Source organism: Hermetia illucens, chromosome 6 (genome assembly GCF_905115235.1).
Source record: "Hermetia illucens chromosome 6, iHerIll2.2.curated.20191125, whole genome shotgun sequence".
NCBI classification, from domain to species: domain Eukaryota; kingdom Metazoa; phylum Arthropoda; class Insecta; order Diptera; family Stratiomyidae; genus Hermetia; species Hermetia illucens.
In genome coordinates, this window is record NC_051854.1 from 55391989 (window position 1) to 55416197 (window position 24209).

Sequence of the window (24209 nt, forward strand, 5' to 3'; positions counted from 1 at the left end):
CACATTATCACTTCCAAGGCGACCATCAAATACCTGGGGGTGGTGATAGACAAAAAGCTCAGCTATAAGCACCACGTACAGTATGTTCGCGATAAATCATCCACTGCTAGTATGGCCCTGGAGAGGATGATGCCGAACGGGGGAGGGCCACGGCATGCCTCTAGGTTGCTTATAGCCAGTGTGGTGACCTCAATCATGCTCTATGCAACCCCAGTTTGGAGGGAGGCGTCGCGGATGTCAGTTAACACTAACAAACTGAATGCAGTCTACAGGAGGACAGCCCTGAGGGTATGCTCTGCCTTCAGGACTGTCTCAGATGATACAGCATTCGTCATTTCTGCAATGATGTCGATTAATATCTTGGCAGATGAGATGGCGAATATATACAATGGGAAGCCAATCTCTCCCTTAACGCAGACGAAGAACGCTGAGAGGGAGGGATCCATAAATAGATGGCAAGAGCGTTGGGAACGCTCGGGAAAGGATCAGTGGACTCACCGGCTCATTCCTGCCATCGAGGAGTGGTTGGAGAGACGACACGGTGAGATTAATTATGATCTCACCCAGTTTCTCACGGGGCATGGAGTATATCGCCAATACCTGCACAGGTTTTAATTGGAGCCAGGACCCAAAGCAAGTATTCTTCCACTGTCCGAGATTTGTGGAAGAAAGGAGGAATTTAGAAAAGACTCTGGGAGAGGTGCTCGTACCAGAAAATCTGATGCCGAAAATGGTAGCACAACAAGAAAATTGGAATGCGGTCAACTCCATGATCGCATCTATCCAAACCAAACTGCGAAAGGCAGAGGAGAAAAGAAAAGCACGGTCATTTGCGCGGCGTATAGAAGAAAGGTGACTAAGCTAGAATGAGCTGACTTCGCCCCGTGATGTAATACTTTACGGTGGTTCCGCAGGCCAGGGAGGGAGTCGGGGGTGGTTTTAGTGGGTAAAAATCGCACACGCTGGTGTGTCCAGACCAGTGTCTTTTGAATTTTTCCACTTCCTGAAAAAAAACGGACAGACGGACAGACACACAGACATTGAATCTATTTTAATAAAGTTTTGTTTCACACCAAACCTTAAAAATGAATGCATGGAAAATTAGTATAATTCTATCGACAAATGTAACTACCGTTCTTTTTGCATTACATTGTAAGCTGATGATAAATAGGAAAAGGAAAGGATAAGAAATAGGATTTCGAATTGCATGGAATCACTTTATATTTGCAAAAATTATGCTTAAACTTTTCATATTGCCTTGGCTACGATATTTAATAAATAGATTTCGATTTCATTCAATGGTGCAAGTTCCTTCTAGATGTAAAGTTGTGGCTCGTAAACATATATCAAGAATTAAGCATGGAGAGATGCAACTCTAACCACGCGTCTCAATGCTGCTCCACGATCATTCATTCTCCAACTGGTATATCGGTAAGAATTGATGCTGCCCTGTAGCATGCTTTTGCCTTGTACCAGGTGCTCTTATGTTCAACTGCCATCAACTCATTATAAGTGAACTCGTTTAGTATTATCAGTGATGAGAGGGCTGTTATCATCGGAAAGTTTTTTTATGTTCTTCATCTCAAGGTAATCATAGAAACGCTGTTTGTAATTTGGCGATGACTATTTCGTTGGGTCAAAAGATTCGAAAGTTTCCACATGTTTCCTCGTGCTTTGCCTCCGATCCTCTTTTCTGTTGATTTACTTTGTTAGCAAATGTGTACACCATTACCTCGAAGTTCTGTTGTTACATTTGTTAAAATCACCCAAATTGCACTGTGGGTTCATTGCGAATGGTGGTGTACAATCAACGTTTATTCTCGATATTTATTGTCGTGATACCTGCCTCGCTCTCCCGACGTACTGATAGTTTATATTGCCATCCCCCAATAGTAGTTGTTCCTGCGCGGAGTGTGTGCTTCCTACTACAGGCGATAGATTTTCCGACCCGGTGACCCTCTCCTTACCCTCGTCACTAATTTGCTATCCCAGAAGTAATCGATTGACCCAATAATTGTTGATTCAAATGTCGGGACCATATCTTCAACACCGTTTAAGTTAATTAGTACCGATGACTTCGACATATCAGTATTTGGAGAAAATTTGTGAGAAAAACTATAGAAACTCAATCATTTGCGAACGCGCTCTACACTATCCTTATGGAAATTGGTAATTCATTGTTAGGTTTCTGGTCATTAACTGTGATATTTACCCCAGTGAGATTGTACTGTAACCGCGCGGTATGGTTACGCCATCCATAATGACCGTAGATCACATTAAGTTTTACCCCTATCAACCGTAGAATAGTCATTTTGCTGAATTATTTCAATATTTTTCTGGACAAGGGCGGTTCACAAAATCAAAAAATCAATGTTTTCCCCAGCATTATAAATTGTTCAACGCAAATGGTGAGTTTTATGACTTCTGTACATGTGACACAGTCTTAGCTCACCGATCAATAACAATTCAATTAACAAACTATTGAGAGAAAATTCCACACAGACAGAAGTTATTCATTAGCCTTGGAAAAATCCAGTAAAAATTCAGTTTTTTCCAATAACAGAACCCACTAATGTTTCTTCCACGTCCATATACACGTATGTATGACACGACCATCAAACAATGGATCTCTCCATTGCCACTTTCGTGGGCTGCGAATGGGTTCTTCGTTCCGTAAGCTCCATAATTATCCCACTTTTAAGTTTATTAATTGTCATCAATTGATTATATCTGGGACTTTCGACATAGTGGTGCAGATAGCACTTGTCTGACCTATCGGCACGCCATAGACATCATCACAATGGTAATGGCACTTGACCCTATGGATCGCTCCATGCTCCATGAGCATTATTTTTGGATACTGGAATCTCTACTTTTCCATGATGTTCAAAATCTCGATACGGATTGATGGAACTAGTTTGACGCGGTAAGCGCACTCATTGTTGGCAAATGTTTTCGACTTTTATCACTTACTTGAGAAACCATTTTCAACGGGTGATAACCAATGGTTGATTTCAGATGTATGTATATTGAAAGCGATGGTAATTAACTCCATTGGAATTCTCATTTTATTGTTGAATAATCAAATTTGCAGAACTTCTGTGACAAAATCCTGCAATCAGCGGGCGTACGATGTACGTGCAATTTGTGGTCTCCTACCACTACATATCTGAGATACTTTGGAGCAGTGAGTTTATTTTGGTCCCGACAAAAATAGAAGACCACCAAACGACTCCATAAATTTTAAAATCATATGCGCCATAGACCTGCAGTGAGGCCATATGAACCGAAAATGCATATATTACAATCTATGAAAATCCATATATTGCATACTATGCGTCTTATCACAGTCTCTTTTATTCTAAGAATTCTTGGTTTTGAACTTGCAATAGAATTTACTCACTAAGAAGGCATTTAAATCACATTAATTAGTCAAGTCCCATAAAAAGTATATAATATTTGGTCTGGCGGTGTCGCTGGGTACTGGAGGAATTCGTTAGTCTCTCCCAGCCTGATTCACTGCGACTAGCACAACCATAGTTAACCAGTGAATAATCCGCCCTCCGGTTAGTTATTCCACAGAATATAACATGACTGGCAGAAATCAACCAATCATCGTATCTTAATATTGTAGAAAATAAAAATAAGTTGACAAAATGATCTGGTCGTTTCTCGGATGGCTAACAATCCTTTCACCAAAATATTGAACCGTTCAAAAATTAGAACTCAGAGAAATTAGCAAAGCTTGGAAAGTAGAGCAAACAACTTATGTACATGTACCGCTCTGAAATAAATGAGTGGTTCTAATTCCCGAGCTTAGTATTTCTTTATCTGTTTACAAAGTATCTTGTGATTTATTTCCCATTTTTCCAATATTTTCGTTTTTTTTAGGTAAAGTAGGTAAATATTTACACACTAAGTGTTAGTTGTCCGTAACTGTAAACCGTCGGACCACTAGTTGAATACGTCCGTTTGACACATTATTTTAGGCTAGCCTCATCTCAGGGAGCCTGCAATCGGGGAACCCCTTCCGCCAAAGGGAGGACAGAGCAGGAAGAGAATTGTTAGTTGAAAGAACCCCTTGGCATCCAGCCCTACACAGTTCCATCTTCTTCGCAACAAGAACCTGAACATAACGTGCAAAAGAGGTACATCTGTCAATACTTCTCAACATATTTCTGACAACTGTTAACCCATTACAAATTTCACTAGAAAAAAACATCGTCATCGTCGTCCATCTTCCCAAACTTGTGCACGGACCTAAGTTGTTGATAAGCCGCGCAATCTATCTAACTCTTGAATATATGTTGTCGTTCTTCAGGAGCAACCACTGCCCTTGGGTCTTTTCCTTTGCACTTAGTTAGTTTTACGTTCCTTGGCAAGCAGGGTAGAGGGTGTCTCTCCCGCGACCATTATTACAACTGATTCTGAGACAGCGCAGTTTGCAGACATTATCCCCAAAGCTCTTCCTCTTTGTACTTTCTCAAGGCAATTGCGATACGTCTCTTTGTCAATACAGCACCCTCCTTTTTTGAAACCAAAAAGTGAAGAGCAGACTTACAGGACTTTCATTTAGTAGTTGCGACGTTAGCTGTTTGTTGCGAATGTGACACTCAACCTATCACTCCAGACATTTAAACGATGATGATGTTAAACTGATTTCCCTGCAGTTCTTTGGATTTGAAGTCATCTTTCCCAGGCTTAATATGAAGTCTATCTTAACCTTCTGCCCAGAGGAAGACACGTAGCCGTAAATTTACTGTACTCCAAGACATTATATGTACGTGTGCAAAATGTCAGTATCATATTAAGGGAGATTTCCAGTACATGTGTTATCGATCATCATCATCATCAACGGCGCAACAACCGGTATCCGGTCTAGGCCTGCCTTAATAAGGAACTCCAGACATCCCGGTTTTGCGCCGAGGTCCACTAATTCGATATCCCTAAAAGCTGTCTGGCGTCCTGACCTACGCCATCGCTCCATCTTAGGCAGGGTCTGCCTCGTCTTCTTTTTCTACCATAGATATTGCCCTTATAGACTTTCCGGGTGGGATCATCCTCATTCATACGGATTAAGTGACCCTCCCACCGTAACCTATTGAGCCCGATTTTATCCACAACCGGACGGTCATGGTATCGCTCATAGATTTCGTCATTATGTAGGCTACGGAATCGTCCATCCTCATGTAGGGGGCCAAAAATTCTTCGGAGGATTCTTCTCTCGAACGCGGCCAAGAGTTCGCAATTTTTCTTGCTAAGAACCCAAGTTTCCGAGGAATACATGAGGACTGGCAAGATCATAGTCTTGTACAGTAAGAGCTTTGACCCTATGGTGAGACGTTTCGAGCGGAACAGTCTTTGTAAGCTGAAATAGGCTCTGTTGGCTGACAACAACCGTGCGCGGATTTCATCATCGTAGTTGTTATCGGTTGTGATTTTCGACCCTAGATAGGAGAAATTGTCAACGGTCTCAAAGTTGTATTCTCCTATCCTTATTCTTCTTCGTGTTTGACCAGTGCGGTTTGATGTTGTTGGTTGATTCGTCATGTGTTATCGATAGTCCTGAGAAACTGAAGGAGATGAGGGGTATCATAAATGTCACAGGAACATATTTCCGAAGTAAATGTTTTCAAGAATACGAAAATAGAACGATCCAGGCATTATCATTATAATTATGCTAGATGAATCCGGACGCGCTCCGTTTATATAAAAAAAAGTTTCGCCCCTCAGAATAGTCGTTAGCCCTATACATTCAAATAGATATGCGAGTGACAAATAAAGAGAATTATACAGTAAAATCCCGATAATTCGTATGGTCAAGGGACTGACGATTTAGTATGAAATATCAGGATTACCAATTATCGGGAGTGCAAAATAAAGACAATTAACTCTGGGACCGTGTTACGATGTGAGTCCAGCGTTGCATCACTTTGGTACCAACACGGTCATCAAGGCTGTTAACCAACTAAAGGATTAGCTCTGAGCTGATTCTGGCATCTCCGCGAAGTCCCCGTCTTCATTTCTTCTTCACGGGGGGCCAGATAATATGGTGGCCCGCGGTGGTATAATGGGGGGAACCCTTGAAATGGAAGGACCGACGTCCTCCAGACGAGGTCAGAGCACAAACAACTTAACTACTCCATAATTAACTTTATTTTATATTATGTTTAGATAAATCGTTTTTCTTTGTTTTTTTATGTTGATTTTATTATATTACTAATTGAAGAAAGAGGAAAAAAAGAATCATGTTCATAGGTAAGCCTAAAATTAGGAAAAAAAGAGATTATCGCGCCCAAAAAGCTAGTACAGGCTCGGAAAAGTAAGAACAGCTAACTATCATCATACCATTATCAATCATATTATATATATAAATTTACAACGTTTTGTTGGTTATTTTTATAATTTTGATGCCTTTCTCATGGGAGAAGGTCAATTGCTTTTGATTCTTTTTTTAAGCTTTTCATCATCATCATCAACGGCGCAACAACCGGTATCCGGTCTAGGCCTGCCTTAATAAGGAACTCCAGACATCCCGGTTTTGCGCCGAGGTCCACCAATTCGATATCCCTAAAAGCTGTCTGGCGTCCTGACCTACGCCATCGCTCCATTTTAGGCAGGGTCTGCCTCGTCTTCTTTTCGCCGTTTCGAGCGGAACGGTTTTTGTAAGCTGAAATAGGCTCTGTTTGCTGACAGCAATCGTGAGCGAATTTCATCATCGTAGCTGTTATCGGTTGTGATTTTCGATCCTAGATAGGAGAAATTATCAACAGTCTCAAAGTTATATTCCCCTATCTTTATTCTTCCCGTTTAAACAGTGCGGTTTGATGTTGTTGGTTGGTTAATTTTCGGTGCTGATGTTGCCACCATATACTTTGTTGTGCCTTCATTGATGTGCAGCCCAAGATGTCGCCCCGATTGCTGCCTACTCGATCTGGATGAAGGCAGTTTGTATGTCTCGGGTGGCTTCTTCCCATGATGTCAATATCGTCTGCATAGGCCAGTAGTTGGGTGGACTTTTAGAGGATCGTACCTCTTGCATTTACCTCAGCATCACGGATCACTTTCTCGAGGACCAGATTAAAGAGGACGCATGATAGGACATCCCCTTGTCGAACACCGTTGTTGATGTCGAATGGTGTTGAGAGTGATCCTGTTGCTTTTATCTGGCCTCGCACATTGGTCAGGGTCAGCCCTTAGTCAGTCTTATCAATTTCGTCGAATTCTCTCATGGCCGTGTACAGTTTTACCCTGGCTATGCTATCATAAGCGGCTTTAAAGTCGATGAAGAGATGGTGCAACTGGTGTCCATATTCCAACAGTTTTTTTATTTTGCTTGGAGTGAAGCTTTTAAGCTTTTACTTTCACATAATCAATCCTCGGTTCGCCTGATTCCTCGCGCTAATCACGAATGGCGATGTGAAGACAGTCCATGTCTTCAACAAAAATTATACTCCCGAAAACAAATACAAACTAGGGAAACGTGAAATCAGTGTATGAGATCTCCATTCCTTCCTTGAGTCCCAACTACCTGTACATAATTTCACCACTTCCTGTCGAAAAACTTCTTTCTCTCCCTCACATTTCTCGAAAAAACAATTCCTTATCCATGTAGCGCAGCAAAGCAAAGCAGGGCAACCACAACGATAAATTTCCCTTCCGTGGCCGAGGCCAGAAGATTAAAATTTGAAATTTCAAATTGGAATATACAAACCTCGGAAGCGGCCAGAAAAATTATATCAACGTAACTACCGGCAAATTTGTGCGAATTAGCCGATGCTCGATATACGAATGAACGAAACGGGGTCGGCTCATCATGATCGGTTTCGCCATTTTATTTTTTTCAAATGCCCGATCTGGTTGTAACCACCAGGGTTTTAAATCCCGTCCAGCGTATCAAGCCACCGTTGTTTCGGCCGGCCTTTTGGTCACTTACCATTGACTTCGATCTTCTGACCAATATTGGTAGGCGAATTCTCGTTAGCTTGAATAACGTGACCACACCACCCATAACGCCTCACTCGAGATATTGAAATCGACCAATTCTGTCAATGATAGTAACCTGCCCAGAACTCAGCGATCTCGAGTCAATGCTATCAGTCAATCGAGAACTGCGTTATGATCCTGACATAGGGAAACACGAAACCTTTTATGCCTGAAGCGTCAAGCTTCCGGTTTCCCGACTTGTTTCGAATTTTGAGTTGTTTGTGGTGATTATAGCAACTAACCTAAACTTCAAGAAACTCATATTTTTTTTTTAATTTCAGGAAATTGCTCAACTTGGGATCCGGGTTTTCCTAATAAATGAGCATGGCACCATCTTGGAAGATTTTTGAATATAAACATGTTAATATTGTTCAAACTATGATAAAAAAAATCTCTACACAACAATACTAGAAATCTTCCTTAAAACGAATAGCCCGATGTTCTCAACGTATGTACACTACGGTCTATATACAAACAGAGCCATGGTGCGCACAAATCTTCTTACATGAAAATTCCAGAAAACTTTGCATATCTAAAACGCTGAACGCGGTTTCCCAGTTATTGAATTTATAAAGGGAAAACGTGACCCATACTATCTTGTAATGAGTATCAATGTTTTTCTGAACATTATCAAACTGAGCGGTAGCCGCTAATTTAATTTGAACAACGCAGAAGCTGAGATTACCGTCAACTTTTAATTTAATTTCTACTTCTAACTTGTTTGACACGGTTAACTCTTTGTACGTGTAAAGATTTTTTCCTACAATAAACACCCCCTCTCTTTCTCGAGACAATGGCGGCCTACGTACATTCCGAATAGTATCAGAAACGACAGTACCTTTGCTGGCTGCCGACGCGAATTCGAGAAGAATGTATGATTTATAGTTGCCATCAAAATTTCAATAAGTTTCGCATCCATTGCCGCACGAGTCGGGCTTCCCCGTCAGTCCCACATCATGAAGTAAAAGAAAATAGATCACGACAAATCTTCTCATGAAAATATTCATAAAAACATAACACCACGCATTTCATTTTCAATAACACTTTATTTTCATCATATTCCAATCATCTGGACAGTAATTGCTCATACGGATATTATTTATCAATAATACGCACGCCGTGGATTATTCTGCAAATTATAAATGATCTTATTAAATATTAAATATTTTTAATTTCTAAAATCTAAAGTTAGTGAAACTGTCAAGTTCAGAAGCAGTTTAAGAGTTGGTTAAAAACGATGAAATTCTATGTATTATATTAATACCAGCTTCATGTTAATTCTCAGTTATTGAGCTGTAAGAGCTTTTAGGAAAATAATTGGCATAAAGAACAAATGACATAACTTCCCATGATTTAAACTATAGGAAAATAAGTAAGTAATTGTCTTAATTCCTACCAGAGGATTAGGTCGGAACCGATAGGCTAGCATCATTCTTTTTCTGTAAGCTTCGTACTCATTGTCACAATCCTCGGGGGCTGATGGAGTTCCTGCGCCAAGTCCTTGATTAGCATCACGTTGCGGTGCTCTATATCGAAGGGAAATGTACAGGCGTAAAGGTTTTAGTTAATAATCGATCAAATAAACTTAGCATGAACACTCAAATGTTGATCTTTCATTTCCATACAAATTTCCTTCATATTCCCAGTCCATTCTACTGCGATGAACAGAATATTCTGGGTGGTAATGTTCAGATCATTTATTGGTATCCATGGAGATTGCTGCCTTTATTTAAGGGGGTCATTCCGTATGTCGAATCCGTGGAGTCATTGTATCTAGATATAGTGTAGAATATATTGGCAAAGCGATTTTTTCATATTCGAAGTCGTTCGGAAATTATAGTGTTAAACACGTGATAAGTCACATGCCAGAGTTATGTCGATCGCCGTAAAAAAGCTCGTTTTTATCGGTCCGAATGACATTCGAATGACTTTGTTAAAAGGACAAGAGTTGAAACCAAGGCTGTACATGTGTTTCATGAGGAAAGCTAAGGTTTATGCACTAGGTATAGCAGATTAATGGTCAGTTAAGGTTAAGGTTAAAATTGGCTGCCACCATAGCACAGAGTTTATCCAACGAAATTCTTTGAAATTTTCACGACTTATTCAGAACATATTTCTACGGTTCGCAAACTGGTATAATTGCGATTCATTCAGTAGTTTTTTTATTCATTGAAAAAGCTGTGAAAAAACGTCAAAATTCATAAAAAAAGTTTAACACGGCACCAACAATTTAGCTTTTAATATTTTTTAATAATCCTAGTTTGCGGACTATAGTTAAGTCTGTATGTTAAAATGCCGTTTACTTTTTTACTTTAAGATGATCACAGCGCCCTCTGGCGTGGCAGCCGAAAAACACCTTTTTTGGAGATGGGTGGGGTGTATAAATTGCTCTTTATTTCAATAACAAACCATGCGATCGGGCTGGAAAAATTACCATGTACGCTCAAGATATTAATAAATCTATGGTGAAAAATTCGTATTTGTATCTTCATCCAGTTTTCCACACAAAATTTCTAAAAAAAAGCCAAAACGCGGCCTTCACACGGGATGACCCCCTTAAATCCAAATATAATACAATCAGGCAGCATTCTCCATCTAAGAATTACATAAAGTTTACAAATAAAGTAAAGGAGAAATTACTTATTGACTGGATCAACTATCCCAGTTCCACTTGCTCCTAAACCTTGACCCTCCTTCCACCCTAACTTTTGCAACATCTGAAAACCAATATTATCTTCGGTCAGCTTATATTCTTTGTAATCACTCAAATCTGGTGTCCGATTATTTTTCTTGGCATCATATTTTTCCATAAATTTTTTCAGCTCTTCGGGTGGAAGAAAATCACCAATGTGGTGTTTTCCTTCCGATTGTGCCGTCAATGCATCGGCCCATGCTTTGGTTGCTTCCATTTCAGCTGTACGTAATTTATGTTCCCATGTCCCGCCACTAGTATCTTCATCTGAGTCATATTCATATTTAAATTTGCCAGTTTTCGCCAACTGATCGATTTCTTTTCGTTTTCGCATCATATCTTGATACAAGAGATTGATTTTGAAATGATCTTCACATTTACGCCAATCCTCCTCACTAAGATTTATGGATCCATAATTTTTCCGCGCATACTGAAGAAGAGCAGGATCAGTTCGCTGAATAACAGATAGAATTGGTTTATTTTGATTAGCGAAAGTTGTTTGGACAAGCGCCGTGATAGCGGTTTCAGCAGCATCCGCTTTTCCGCCCCACCGACTTCTACGTTTTCGATTCCTGTCTTGTTTCTGCTCATCGCCGCTACCATCGCTTTCAGCCTTACACTCTTCAATTTTCCGTTTCAGATTACTCAAGTTCTTTCCCATTATATCTTTCATGTACTCATCATCCGAGTCATCATGACTTTCAATAACAGATTCTGGATCATATTTTTCATCGTTCGATGAATGCTTCAGTACGTTCTGATCGTCATCTCTGTTCTGATCTAGATTTTGATTTGGACAATCTGTTCGATTCTGTCGATAGGATTCAACCATGTTACGATAATTTTTATAAGCCATCGATTCCATGTCGAATAGAAACCTGTTTGAAGAAATGGAGACTTTCGTTTAGACATTTACATATTCCTAGATAAGCAAATGGTGAGTTTAATGATGAGCGATTTTTTAAATATACACATTTGTCTTCCCCTTCTGTCGCCGCATCTGTAAATAACTTTATCTAGTCCTAGTACTGAAAATTTAATATAGTCGTATTATAATTGCATTAGCGTCAATAGATAATAAAAAAATTACCAGGTGATATTATAAACAGTAAATTAATTTTTGATTTTGTAAATTGCTTGAAAAGAAAGATTCTGTATGAGAGCAAATGAGCAACTTATCTTTAAACAGTAGTCAAAATGATAAAAGCGCATACATTACTTTGCTCTAGGCATAATGTGGCTGATATAAATCGAATATAAAAGTGAATCAAATATATCATGTGGATTTGATTGTTATTATCATTTTGAAAAATTGTATAAGAAAAGGTACGACAAGAGAAAAATCTAATCCGCAAAGATTTTTTATCTTCTGACCATCCACAAGTCTTAAGTTATCGTGAAAAGCAGAAAGTTTTGGAATCAATGTCAAATTCAACAAAGGGATGTTGCGGATTATGCGAATGCTTAAAGCACCGATGGTATCCGACATCTAGTCATAATAACAAATCCCTCGATACCCGAATGAAATCCGAACTCTATCAAGAAATTGTGCGCCATAACTTGTGGCCGTATTTCATGCTCGATCGACTAAGCTAATTGTCAAGCATGATAACGCGGTAGTTTTTGTTTTCCTACCCTGGATTGGCCTTCACGTTCTCCTGGCTGAATCTATGGGGCATGATGGTTCGGGGCATTTATGACGATTTGGAATTCAATAATGAAACGTTGCTCGAGCCGAACCCTTGCTTTAACTGAACCTCTTTACGATTACGAAAAAAATAAACGGCTTGATCTAAAGTTAATAACGAACGATTTGAAACAAAATGTCAATGTTTATCGATTGGCCAATGTTTTGTGCCAACACAGAAAGCTAGTGCAGGTCAGTCAGGACACTTCCTGCTTCTAATCAGGTAGTAGTAAAGTATCATAAAATATTTTTATCGAAACAAAATAAACCCTCAACACCCTGGCAAAATTTATGTATGATACATCTATAGGCCATACTTTTTTGAATAACAAGACATAATACATGAATACAGGCATATTGTAATGACTAGGCAAAACGCAGAAACATATCAAATAAAGATCAGACCCAACATACAATGAAATAATACCTTAGTTTCCAATTTACGCAAATATACAAAGCAAAAATAAATACACAATCCTCAACGCATTGTCCTGGCCCTTTGAATATTACGACAGTGTTATTTAACTAACAAATAATAATAGGGAACATGCCGCAATGAATATATGAACATGAAGAGTAGAGGGGCAGCAAAGGAGGTCTCAGGTGTCTCAAGAAAGAACATGCTATCGCTGAGTTGGCTGAGTCACCTAAGCATTGAATAGTCTGACATAATAAATGCATATACATTACGAGATAGGTAAAAATAGAATAAATATTCAGTCAAATATCCTTCCATAAGAAATACACAAAGCCTTTCACACCCGAAGGTGCCAATTTTTGACTTGTTTTTACACTGAAGAACATGAAAAACAAAGATTCAGTTTATTTTTTTTAAATAATCCAAGCTCAATGAATAGTTTAACAGATTAAAATTCTCTGATTTTTTTGTTTCAAATAAGTCGAACACCCTCTATCGGAACATTCCAAAAACGTTTTTAGGAGATAGGAGGATAAGTTGCGTTGCACTTCAACAATGCACGACAATTTCTCGTTTAAAAATTCGGAAACCGCTCAAAATTTCAGTGGATATGTGATGAAAAGTTAGTAATTGTGTGTTTATTCAAATTCTGAATAAAAAAACCCAAAAAAAAACAATTTGGGAAACCGGAAGCTGGACGCTCAAGTATGAAAGGTTTTTGTGTACTTCTTATATAAAAATATTTGAGAAAACATTTGCTCCATTAGCACCTAGCATGTAATGTATTTGCGTATATCATCTACAAGCGCGGTCGGCTCGAATGTATATGCGTATATTATGACAAAATATTCACATTAGCGTGGTACTAACATTCAAAGTCTTAAAATTTGTACTCAATCGACATGTTTGTCCTACTATAACTTTGTTAGTAACAGTGCGGTTTCGACCAAACTTGCTAGGATCATGCTTTATATAGCCTGCATTACTGCAAAATTTCATGATACTAAGATGGACTTAAGGGGGAATTTACAGTCACACAAATTTTCAGATTTTTTTCAGATTAAAGTCGATTGGGTAGGTTCTGAGAATCGGTCCATGGATGAAATGACCAGCCCTCGAACTCCTTCTTTTGCATTAAATATCAGAACTGAGGAAAAGTACTAATCGAGACCCTTCATTTGATACTCCACACGACTATATTTGATGAAAAAAAATTAAATTCGCCCTTTGGATGTATGGAGACTTACTGCATGCGTGGGTGTTCACAGTTCCCATCTTCCCATCAAATTTGATGTCAATTGATACAACTGTTTCTGAAAATATTGCGTGTGACAGACAGATGGACAGACGGAGGGACCCGAAATGAATATTTTGCGTAGAAAAGAGGGACGGAATAACCGCCATATTGCTGGAAGTGGTAAATACCCGGAGTTTAGCAAGTCGAGGTTAATACAAATAAAAACAAATAATTATTGCAGGGTCGCACAGGATTAGCTTGCGTAGACCACTAACGAATCCACCGAGGCTTAGGAAATGTTTATTCCCCACTAGAAACCCCAATTGCTGGTGGAATAGTGAACTCTCCAGCCTTCGATCGCCTTACGACCGAGCCAGACGAACGGCCCAGAGAGCGGTAGGCAGGATCGATCAGGGGCAAAAGGAGTATGCCCATAAGGAAGCCTGCAAGAATCTGAAGCTCGCCATCTACCGGAGCAAGAGGGAATGTTTTAATGAACCTTGTTCTCTATAGCGCCTATAAATTTGTGACGGGACGGTTTAGAGACTGTTCATTTCCACAGATCACGTGCCCAACTCTCTTGTTAAAAATCATCCAGAGGTTATTTCCGCAGCAAGAGAGAGAAATAGATTATGGTACTTCGCCAGAAGGTAGAACATCGAACATATTAAATTTTTCGTTAATTACTTTCAGAAAATATTGACAGCTTAAAGTACAGTTTGGTTCACTTGATTCAAAGTTCAAATTTCTATTGGTGTTAAGATTTGGATAATCATGTTAATTTCTTTTTATGCTGACTTTTTCCATGATTTACTTCAAACCACCGTTGAAATAGCCAATTAAGACCTCTAGTATTGCAATGTCAATCATTTCTTCATTTTTTTTTTTAAATTTTTTTAATTATAAATGGTTGTCATAAATCCCTATGTAGGTAATCGGTATCGGTTCCTAGCAATCGCCTTCAGTTTCGAGGTGAAGCCACCAAGTCACTTGGAATTATCTGCGGACGATGAAAAATTCACAAGGAAAGTTTAACAGATTCTCTATTGCTTCTTAAGGATGATCTTTTCATACAATAGACGAAAACGGTGTTACAAAGCCAGAAATGCAGTTAAAACGGAGCGGATTAAATCAGCATAGAAAAAAATGTGCCAAGCAATAATTTTTTGAGTTAGCTTTTTCGTATAAAGTTAGTTTGCAATCAATTGAATACAATTCTAAGTTTAAAAACACGAAATTTCAATGCTATCAGCCAAAAGATATAAATAAATCATTTGCCCTCATTCAAAAGCTTTCCCTTTCATGCAGCTTCTACACTGCTAGTTTTTCGGAAAAAACATGAGATTTGGACTTATCCCTGAATATTTTATCAAGGTAAGAAAAATCAAATACTACAAGAGGAGATAATTTTCAGGGTTCTTTTCCAGTGATCGGATAATTGCTGCACAATAACTTGTCTCTAATTAAAATAGTGCTTACATTAAAAATTTAAATTTCAACAAAAAAGGATATAATTGCCTGTCAACATTTCCAAATTCTCTACTAAATTGTTTTAGAGATTAACAATCATATGTGTACGAATACAAGATAAAAAATAAAATGTTTGACAAATAAAGGAGAAAAAAGAAGAAGAAAGTTCATTAGTAGATAATACAATTATAGTATAGAAAAAGGATGCGTTGTTGTTCTTAATATTGCATTTAAACTTTTTTTATAGTTCATTACCACAGTGAAGAGTGTACGTCATTTTTTCGTGATCGAATTTGATCTTCATATGCATCGCCTTTTTCGGCTACCAATTCGACTAACGATTCTAATGTTGTTGGAAAGAATTGTTCATTGGAGTCTGAAAAAACTATACAAAACCGTTTTACCAAACAAGAAAAGTGCTCTTAGATTTGATTTTTTTTTTTTTGGAATTTTTTCTTATTTTCTTTGTTGCAATTTTCAGTCACTCAAACATTCAGATTTTGTTAGAAGTAAATAGCATGATAAAAGCAATATAATTTAGATTACACTTACCTGATTGATACATGTGATCATTTGGCACAAAAACAGGGAGTACAACATAAAAAGTTAGTTTATCTAGGGGTAGGGTGACTTTTTGAAACGAAGGAGAAGACGTTTCTTTCGGCTTAGCACGTATTGTTATTTAAAAAACGGGTCATAATCTTATTGCATGCTTCAGAAGGAAGTGGGGAAGTTACTCTTATGATTCTCACATCAATTTTAGACTAATTGTTAAGTTTTGTAAAAAAGCCTATCACTATTTCTAATATGTACGAGTATATTGCTTTTATCATACTAGCCTTTATAGATGTAAGTCCAATCAAAAAATATAAATTTACCCAATTATTTTAGTTAACAACAATATAATATATGAATGTTTAGAATAAAAAATCAAAAATGTGCGAACAGTTACAAACCTTTTTGCTGTAGCTCATGATGCACTTGAAGCGGTGGCAATGCCTGTTGCAGCTGATGTTGATATTCATTCGGTACTTTAATCGTCTCCAAACTCATTTCTGGTTTAGGAATTGCATTCAAATCTAAATCTTTCGGGGGCGGAATTTTGTTAAGTTGAAGAGGATCTGGTGGTGGAATAAGATAAAGTGGTGTTGAAGGCGGTGGTGGAGGTGGGGGGGTTGTAATGGAAGTAAATGCTGCTATTGGCGGTACGCATGGATTGTAGAATGCTGGGGTAGGTGCAGCGTTATATGGCGGTATGTTGGTAAGAGGTTGAGAAATGTTGCCGAATGGTGGATTTGGTGCAACTGGAATATGTGGCGGGTGACTTGTCACTGGAGGAGGCGGTGGAGGTGGAGGAAGGCTTATATGTGATGACGTTTGTTGAATTTGCTGTGGTTGTGCTGGCATTGGAGATTGAATTACTACCGCTTCTGCAAGAGTTTCAGCAGATTCAGCCACTTCTGGTTCTTCAGACCTGCAAAATATTCGAAGAAAGTCCATTTGCATATGAATTGATTCTTAATTTGAAGGCAAAAACATTAAATGGTAAGCATAGTTTGAATATCAAAGACATATTATGTATAATGGTGTCGTTATTAGTTAGATATCGATGTACAGATGTCAATGTTCTAATTAGCAAACAAAGGATTTCCATTATCGCGATGCCGAACTAAATACGTAAAAAATCTACAATAAACAATTATTTTCAACTAATATGAAATACAATCAGTTGATAATTATAAGTGATTATTCGCATAAAAACTGACTTGATACTTATCGGCTATTATCAGTCCATTTTTATGTCTATCAATTTAGTTTTACTATCGCATGTCATCAAAATGTCAAACTGGCGAAAACCAGTTTAATTAATTTTTTATCGCACAAATTTAATTTCAATAGGTTTATTTAAGTGAAACAAATAGCGGAAAATTTGAGGCATTTGCCAAGGAATTTGTCATGGAGAGATTGACATGGCTGACAAAACATACTAATTATATGAACTTTGTATATTAAATGAGGATATTACTTCAGCTTTAAAAACATTATTTTTTACAACGCCATGTTATCTTGATGAAAAGACGAGCGCTTAAATCCGGATAATCCTAAACACCTTTTTTAAAAAATTTATCAAACGTCTAGGCATAGGTTTTGTCTATTTAACCAAAAGAACGCATTTTTACGATTTTTCTTTTTTCAATGACTTTGCCTTTGCTATCTAGATCAATATCCGTATATACTCCTTATATAAAGGCTGCTGGACTATCAAAAAGGTTTAAGCTATGCCGTACCACCAATGAAAGAAGAATCCGATTCCTGAGTTATGTTGCGAAATCTAATTTCTGGGCTCCCTACGAGTTATCTGATTATACAAAAATTGGAAGGTTTTATTTCCTGTTTGGTCACTGCCGATGAGAAATTTGTTATTTACAAAAATTTTACAAGTCGCAGAACTGTATTCGAGAAAAACGAAACACCGCCTTCGACATCAAGAGAAGGAATTCAAACTCGTGTCCAGCTAGAGCTCTCCAAAGCAGCGTTGAAGGAAAAACGTTCAATTTTGTTGAAAAGAGGTAACGTCACATTTCGCCTTGGCAACGGTGGGCCTCACACTGCGGCGCTCAGAAAAGTTGCAGAGTGCACTGTGAAGCCAGTTTAAATGCAATCAATTCTGGCTTCAAAATCGTTTGCATTTGAGAAGAAAATTTAATGTTCGTTTATTAGAAATTCAGTGATCTTTGATTGTGTAAAATGTCTTTTTCCAAAGGGCTTAAATTCAAGATGAACATTCTCTTTATTATGAAAATTCTTCTCGAGTTCAGAAAGTGAAGATAATGCTTCACCATATGCAGAAGTTTGTTTTATACTTTCAATTTCTGGAGATTTCCCGTTTTCGTTGACGCCTTCAGTTATTCCGGTGTTGTATTCCATCACTTCTGCTACAATTTCCTCATGTGTTCTCTCGACTCGAAATTTATATCCTACAGAAGATATTCTCTAATTTCATCTTCCGAAATTGTCAAATTAATAGCATCTTCATCAACAAAGGTATCTAGTTCTGGAAGGCTTCCATTATTCAGATTTATTAATCCTGCGTTTTTGAAACAGTTTTGTATTGTGGGTGAGAGCAACTAAATCCTTTAGCAAGTTTTGCAGCTTCTAGGATGGAAGTTATTTTTGCAAAATCTCAAACAAAATTTCACTAACGCTAAAAGCTTTTTTCACACAAAATATATACGGTAATATGTTTTGAAATACTTTATTATTCCTTGATCGAGTTGTCGAATCAAACTGGTGTATTTGGAGGCAAAAAACTATTCTAAAATTAACAAATACTCTATTTATTTTGTTGCAGTTCGGGTTGACCACTATAGGCAATTGAATTATAATATGGTACAGAGACTGAATTTGTTTTGCACTTTCAATCATGCATCGCGCATAAAAAGCAACGATAGTCTCCGCATACACATTTTTATGGTAAGGACAATATCGTGCCGATATACTAATCTACCTCGAGAAAGTGCTTTATAGAATAGGACTGATCATCCGCAATTCAACCAAACAATTATTACCAGCTTGATGGGTAACCTTAGTTACTTCTACTCAATTTTCCCCGAAAAAATTGTAATATACTACTATTAACTTAATTTGAGTAGATATCGATGCGAAGATTATTTTGAGACCTGGACACCATATAGAGGTAGTTTCATGATTTGGTTGGATAGTTGCAGAGAATGGGTCTGTTAAAGAAATCATCACTTTCCACCCCTCCCACTCCCCGTCTTTCTAACAAATGTGAAAACTAAGACCGGTTTCAAAAAGCACTAATCGAGGCCTTGCATTTGATACCCAACATGACTATATTCGGTGAAAAAATTTTACACCCCCCCTTTTGCATGTATGGAGACCTCGTTCACAGTTCACGAGTTTTGCAAACAAAACCTTAAAAAGATATGAATATGTGTGTAGCATGAGGCTGCTATCATTTGTTTAATGAAGTAACTTGAGTTTGCATTTGAACGTATCTAAACACATGGCGTATCCCTAATTCGCCTAAAATTTCTTTTACACTTATAAGTATTTGCATTTATACATGTTGCAATTATCAAAATCTAGGACAAATTTGAAGGAAAAGGCATGTGGCTCAAAGAATGTGTACATTGAAAGAGAATTTGCCTTTCTGCGTGCTGCATTTAAGTGGGCGTCACTGTATAATCTCGTACTCCCACGATTTTGCTTCGTCGGATTTTTACTTATTCTGCTCAGTGGATGATCATTTCAAAGGAAGGGAATTTGTTTAACGAAGGCGCTCTAAAAACCGAGACTAGCAGATTTCTTCTTATACAATAAATCTGAATTTTGCAAAAAGGGATTTTGCTACTACCGTTGATAGCACGAAGGAAACCAAGTAGTAGATTAAAAATGAAAATATGTTTTTAATGTTGGACTTTTTCTCTAAAAAACCAACAAAACTTACGCACCCTCCCAACATTTTACATTCTTTAATACAGAAATCATTTAGATTTAAGAACCGGCAATATTATTCAATAGTAGTATAGGTCCCAGGGCGAAACATGGATTGGTACCCATGATGGAGCATAAAACCTGGGAAACGCCTGCTGAACCAACACTAACAGCTCTACTACCAAACCTTATCTCCACCTCCACGTGGTAACCGCTGGGAGCTCTTTCTAAACAAAAAGCTACAGACGGAGTAGGATGAAGGCGAGTCTCCTCCAACGGGACAAACTGTCTCAACTGCTCCTCCAGATTGGAGGTTGGGTAGGGCTGACAACATGGCGAGGCAAGTTTAGAAATATAAACCACATTAACATTCATAACCCTACAGAGGAGACTGCAGAGTCGCTCGGAGTAGGTTTCTTAGTCAGCCAAAAAATGAAACCTGGTGTTATCGGCTTTGAAAACATAAGCGAACGGCTATGCACTCTGCGCTTGCGAGGCAAGTTTAGAAATATAAGCCTCATAAACGTTCACGCCCCAACAGAGGAGACTGCGGAGTCGGAGAAGGATACCTTCTACGAGGCAGTAGAACGAACCCTCGAAGCCTGTCCCAGATATGATATCAAAATCAAACTTGGGGATTTTAACAGCCAAATAGGGAAGGAGCCCGTATTGAGGCGATACGTTGGCTCTCATAGCTGTTGGAAGTACCTGGTTTGCGCGGCAAGCGGTCCACAAACATACTTGGGCCTCTCCAAACGGGACCACCTTCAACTAAATTGACCATATGTTGATCGAACGCCGCCACCTTCCAACCTTGATGAATGTCAGAACATATAGGGGGGCCAATATAGACTCGGATCACTATCTCGTTGGCATGGTGTTCCGAGCTCGAATAACAACACTACCCAGAATCCCCTCTGACAGTCAGGTGAGAGTTAACACTGAAACCATCCACAACACAGCCCTCCGTGACACCTATAAGAGGGAAATGTATGCCGCAATAACCGCAGTCAACAGAGGACCTGGAGATGAAGCACCAACAAATGATCTTCACAACCACCTGAAGAACGTTATCATAAATACGGGCACAAACATACTTGGCCCCAGCCGCAAAAAGGGTCGGAACGGCTGATTTGACGATGAATGTAAGCTAAGCTAGCAACGGAACGGAAGAATGCTGCATACCGAATAATGCTGCATTCTCAAAGAACGCGGGCACGCGCGGAGACTTATCACGAACTGCGGCGAGCGGAAAAGCGACTTCACAGACGGAAAAAGGAAACCTGGGAGAACCAACAGATCTGTGAACTCGAAAAGTACAGGAAGCAACCGCACCAGGCGTGCAAGTTTTACCAAAAAGTCACCAGGAGCAGGAGCAGCAGCCCGAGACAAAGAGGGAAATCTGATTTCCGACAGAATGCGCATATTGTAGGGTTGAGTATTTTGATGAACTACTCAACAACCAGAACATCGGCCGGTTGTAGTATAGTAAAGTATATGGTGGTAACGTCAGCACCAAAAACCAACCAACAACATCAAACCGCACTAGTCAAACAGGAAGAATAAGGATAGGAGAATACAACTTTGAGACTCCTATCTAGAGTCGAAAATCACAACCGATAACAGCTACGATGATGAAATCCGCGCACGGTTGTTGGCAGCCAACAGAGCCTATTTCAGCTTACAAACAGTTCCGCTCGAAACGTCTCACCATAGGGTCAAAGCTCTTACTGTACAAGACAATGATCTTGCCATCCTCATGTATTCTCCGGAGACTTCGGTTCTTAGCAAGAAGAATTGCGAACTCTTGGCCGCATTCGAGAGAAGAATCCTCCCAAGAATTTTTGGCCCGCATACATGAGGACGATTCCGTAACCTACATAACGGCGAAATCTATGAGGGATACCATGACCGTCAAGTTGTGAATAAAATCCGGCTTGTCATCCCTATACTCAAAAGTGGAGACCATTCTCTTGTTGTGAACTATCGCCCCATTTCTCTTCTCTCCTTTTGCTCCAAAATCCTCGAAAGATACGTCAACGGTCACCTCATTGTCAAAGAGCAGCATGGTTTCGTGAAACATAGATCTACGGCTTCAAACCTTCCGGTCTTTACCAACTTTGTTGTTAAATGCTTGAATTCATGACAGGAGGTACATGCTATTTATACCGATTTCTCCAAAGCCTTTGATACCGTTCCCTCCTCTCAGTCATCTCCTGGCTTTCCTCGTATCTCTCATACTGTTCCTGCAAAGTTTCTTTTCATGGTTACTCATCTCGTTCCTTCTCTCCTTCCTCTGGTATTCCCCAAGGCTCTATACTTGGCCCGCTACTCTTCCTGTTTTTTATCAATGACCTCGCCTCCATCCTCACCTGTTCATATTTGCTTTACGCAGACGACCTTAAATTGTTGGCCTCTATTTCGTCTCGGTTGGACTGTGCTCTCTTACAATCCAACCTTGATAATTTAGTCCGTTGGTGTTCGGTCAACAAGCTAACAATGAATGTCAAAAAATGCCACTGGATGTGCTAATCGCGTAAACCCATCCCTACATCCTTTTCCTATTCTCTCAGTGGACAACCCCTTTCACTACTGACCTCCTTCAAAGACTTGGGTGTAATATTCGACGATAAACTTCGTTTCAATTCCCACTTCGTTGACATCATCAATAGAGCTTCCAAAATGTCTGGTTTTATCCTACGTTCCTCCTCCGACTTTACCTCAATCCAGCCCTCCTTAACATTCTTCAATTTCCTTGTCAGAAACATCCTTGAATATTGCTGTGTAGTCTGGTCCCCCTGCCGCGCTCTTGAAGTTGTACAACGCAAATTCACTCAGACCCTCTTACAAAAAGAACCTTCCACGGGTTGATTATCCGTCACGACTCCGCTCCCACATTCTCCCCTCCCTGCAGCAACGCCGTGTCTTTTTTATATGTGTACTGTTTTCAAACTCTGCAATTGCCTGATGCACTGCTCCACCAACCCGCATATTACTTTCCGTATCGCCTCGTCTCATAACACACGTAGTGCGGACATTTTTGTTGTACCTTTCGCGGAGCTCGAGATTTACTTCCACTCTCCGATGCCGAGGCTATGCCTACAATGCCCTACAGCTTGGATCCTTCGAATCTATTTCCTTTTGTAGTTTTAAGCGTAAAATAAGCCATTCACTTCCTCCCTCTGAAGACAATATGTAAAAAGGATGTATGTTTTGATTGTTAGTAGCGGTTGCCATGGATTCGCACACAGATAAGTGATAAAAATGCGACATACAATACACTAATAGATGCGCAAAATGCACTGCGGTCTTGACTCGGCCGGCAAACCGGATGATTCATTTGGTCCTAGTTTGTTTTTACTAGTTTCACTTCCTGTGTATAATCTTCTTAGCTAGAACCTTGCAAAGTTCTACGCCATGGGATGCTCATGGTAGTGTGATGTAAAAGTTGTCATATGCTTAACTCTTAAAGCCGCCTTACATGAGTTGCAATGCGTTAAGTGATATCTCATTATGTGCATCGTCAATGCGGCATTAGACAGGAGTACGAAATCTTTCATTGGAATTGAGCCCCGATTTTGTTCTTAGACTTTACCAAATTATTTCTAAATTTAACTTACTTTTCCTCTACTTTTTCCGCTGCAGCTTCTTCATTTTTCTTGGTCTCCTCCAAAATCTTTTTGAAATGCGTCAAAAAAGAGCCATCATTGCAGAAATTATTCTGGAATTTTGCCATAATCTCCGATGGTACGATACCTGCTGTAACGGATGTGGTTGTGGTGATCGTTACAGCCGTAGTCGTTGACTCGCTTTGAGTAGAACAAATAAAAAACAAGAGTTACCCTAAATGGGTCACCAATCAAGTAACAAACACAGGAATACTCACCTGGTTGTCGGCTCCTTTTTCTTGGTAACATTTGCATTACCACTGCTTTGAGCCGCTGCCACCGCTTTTCCCAACTCCACCGTTTTTTGTTTTTCCAGAATTTCCTGCCGCTTTTTAGCTATAAGTTCTTCTTGTTTAGTCATTTGTGCGACGCGGTCGCTTCGCGACAATGTCTGCCGCGACATTTTTTACAATTACTTCTCAACCTTTGCACTGCTAGATTGAATATTTTAAGGATATCTGTTATGTAAACTCTACACAAGGGAAGTATTAAATGCAAAAAGATAAACTGAAAGTCTAGGTAAATATCCACAATTCACACATTTCAGATAGGATGCCGAAAATGACAGATGTCAAAATGAAAAATGAGAG

General features: G+C 39.0%; 1 protein-coding gene across 1 annotated transcript; it reads right to left on the minus strand.

Moving 5' to 3' along the window:
- Positions 1–9016: 9016 nt before the first annotated feature.
- On the minus strand, positions 9017–24181 carry LOC119658834 (SURP and G-patch domain-containing protein 1). The gene is made up of 7 exons (XM_038066573.1): positions 23838–24181; positions 23572–23760; positions 16447–16964; positions 15746–15875; positions 10627–11556; positions 9383–9512; positions 9017–9115 (listed from the first exon to the last, which is right to left on the minus strand). The coding sequence occupies exons 1-7, from the start codon at positions 24020–24022 to the stop codon at positions 9089–9091; spliced, it is 2109 nt and encodes a 702-aa protein (XP_037922501.1). The 5' UTR covers positions 24023–24181; the 3' UTR covers positions 9017–9088.
- Positions 24182–24209: the final 28 nt, after the last annotated feature.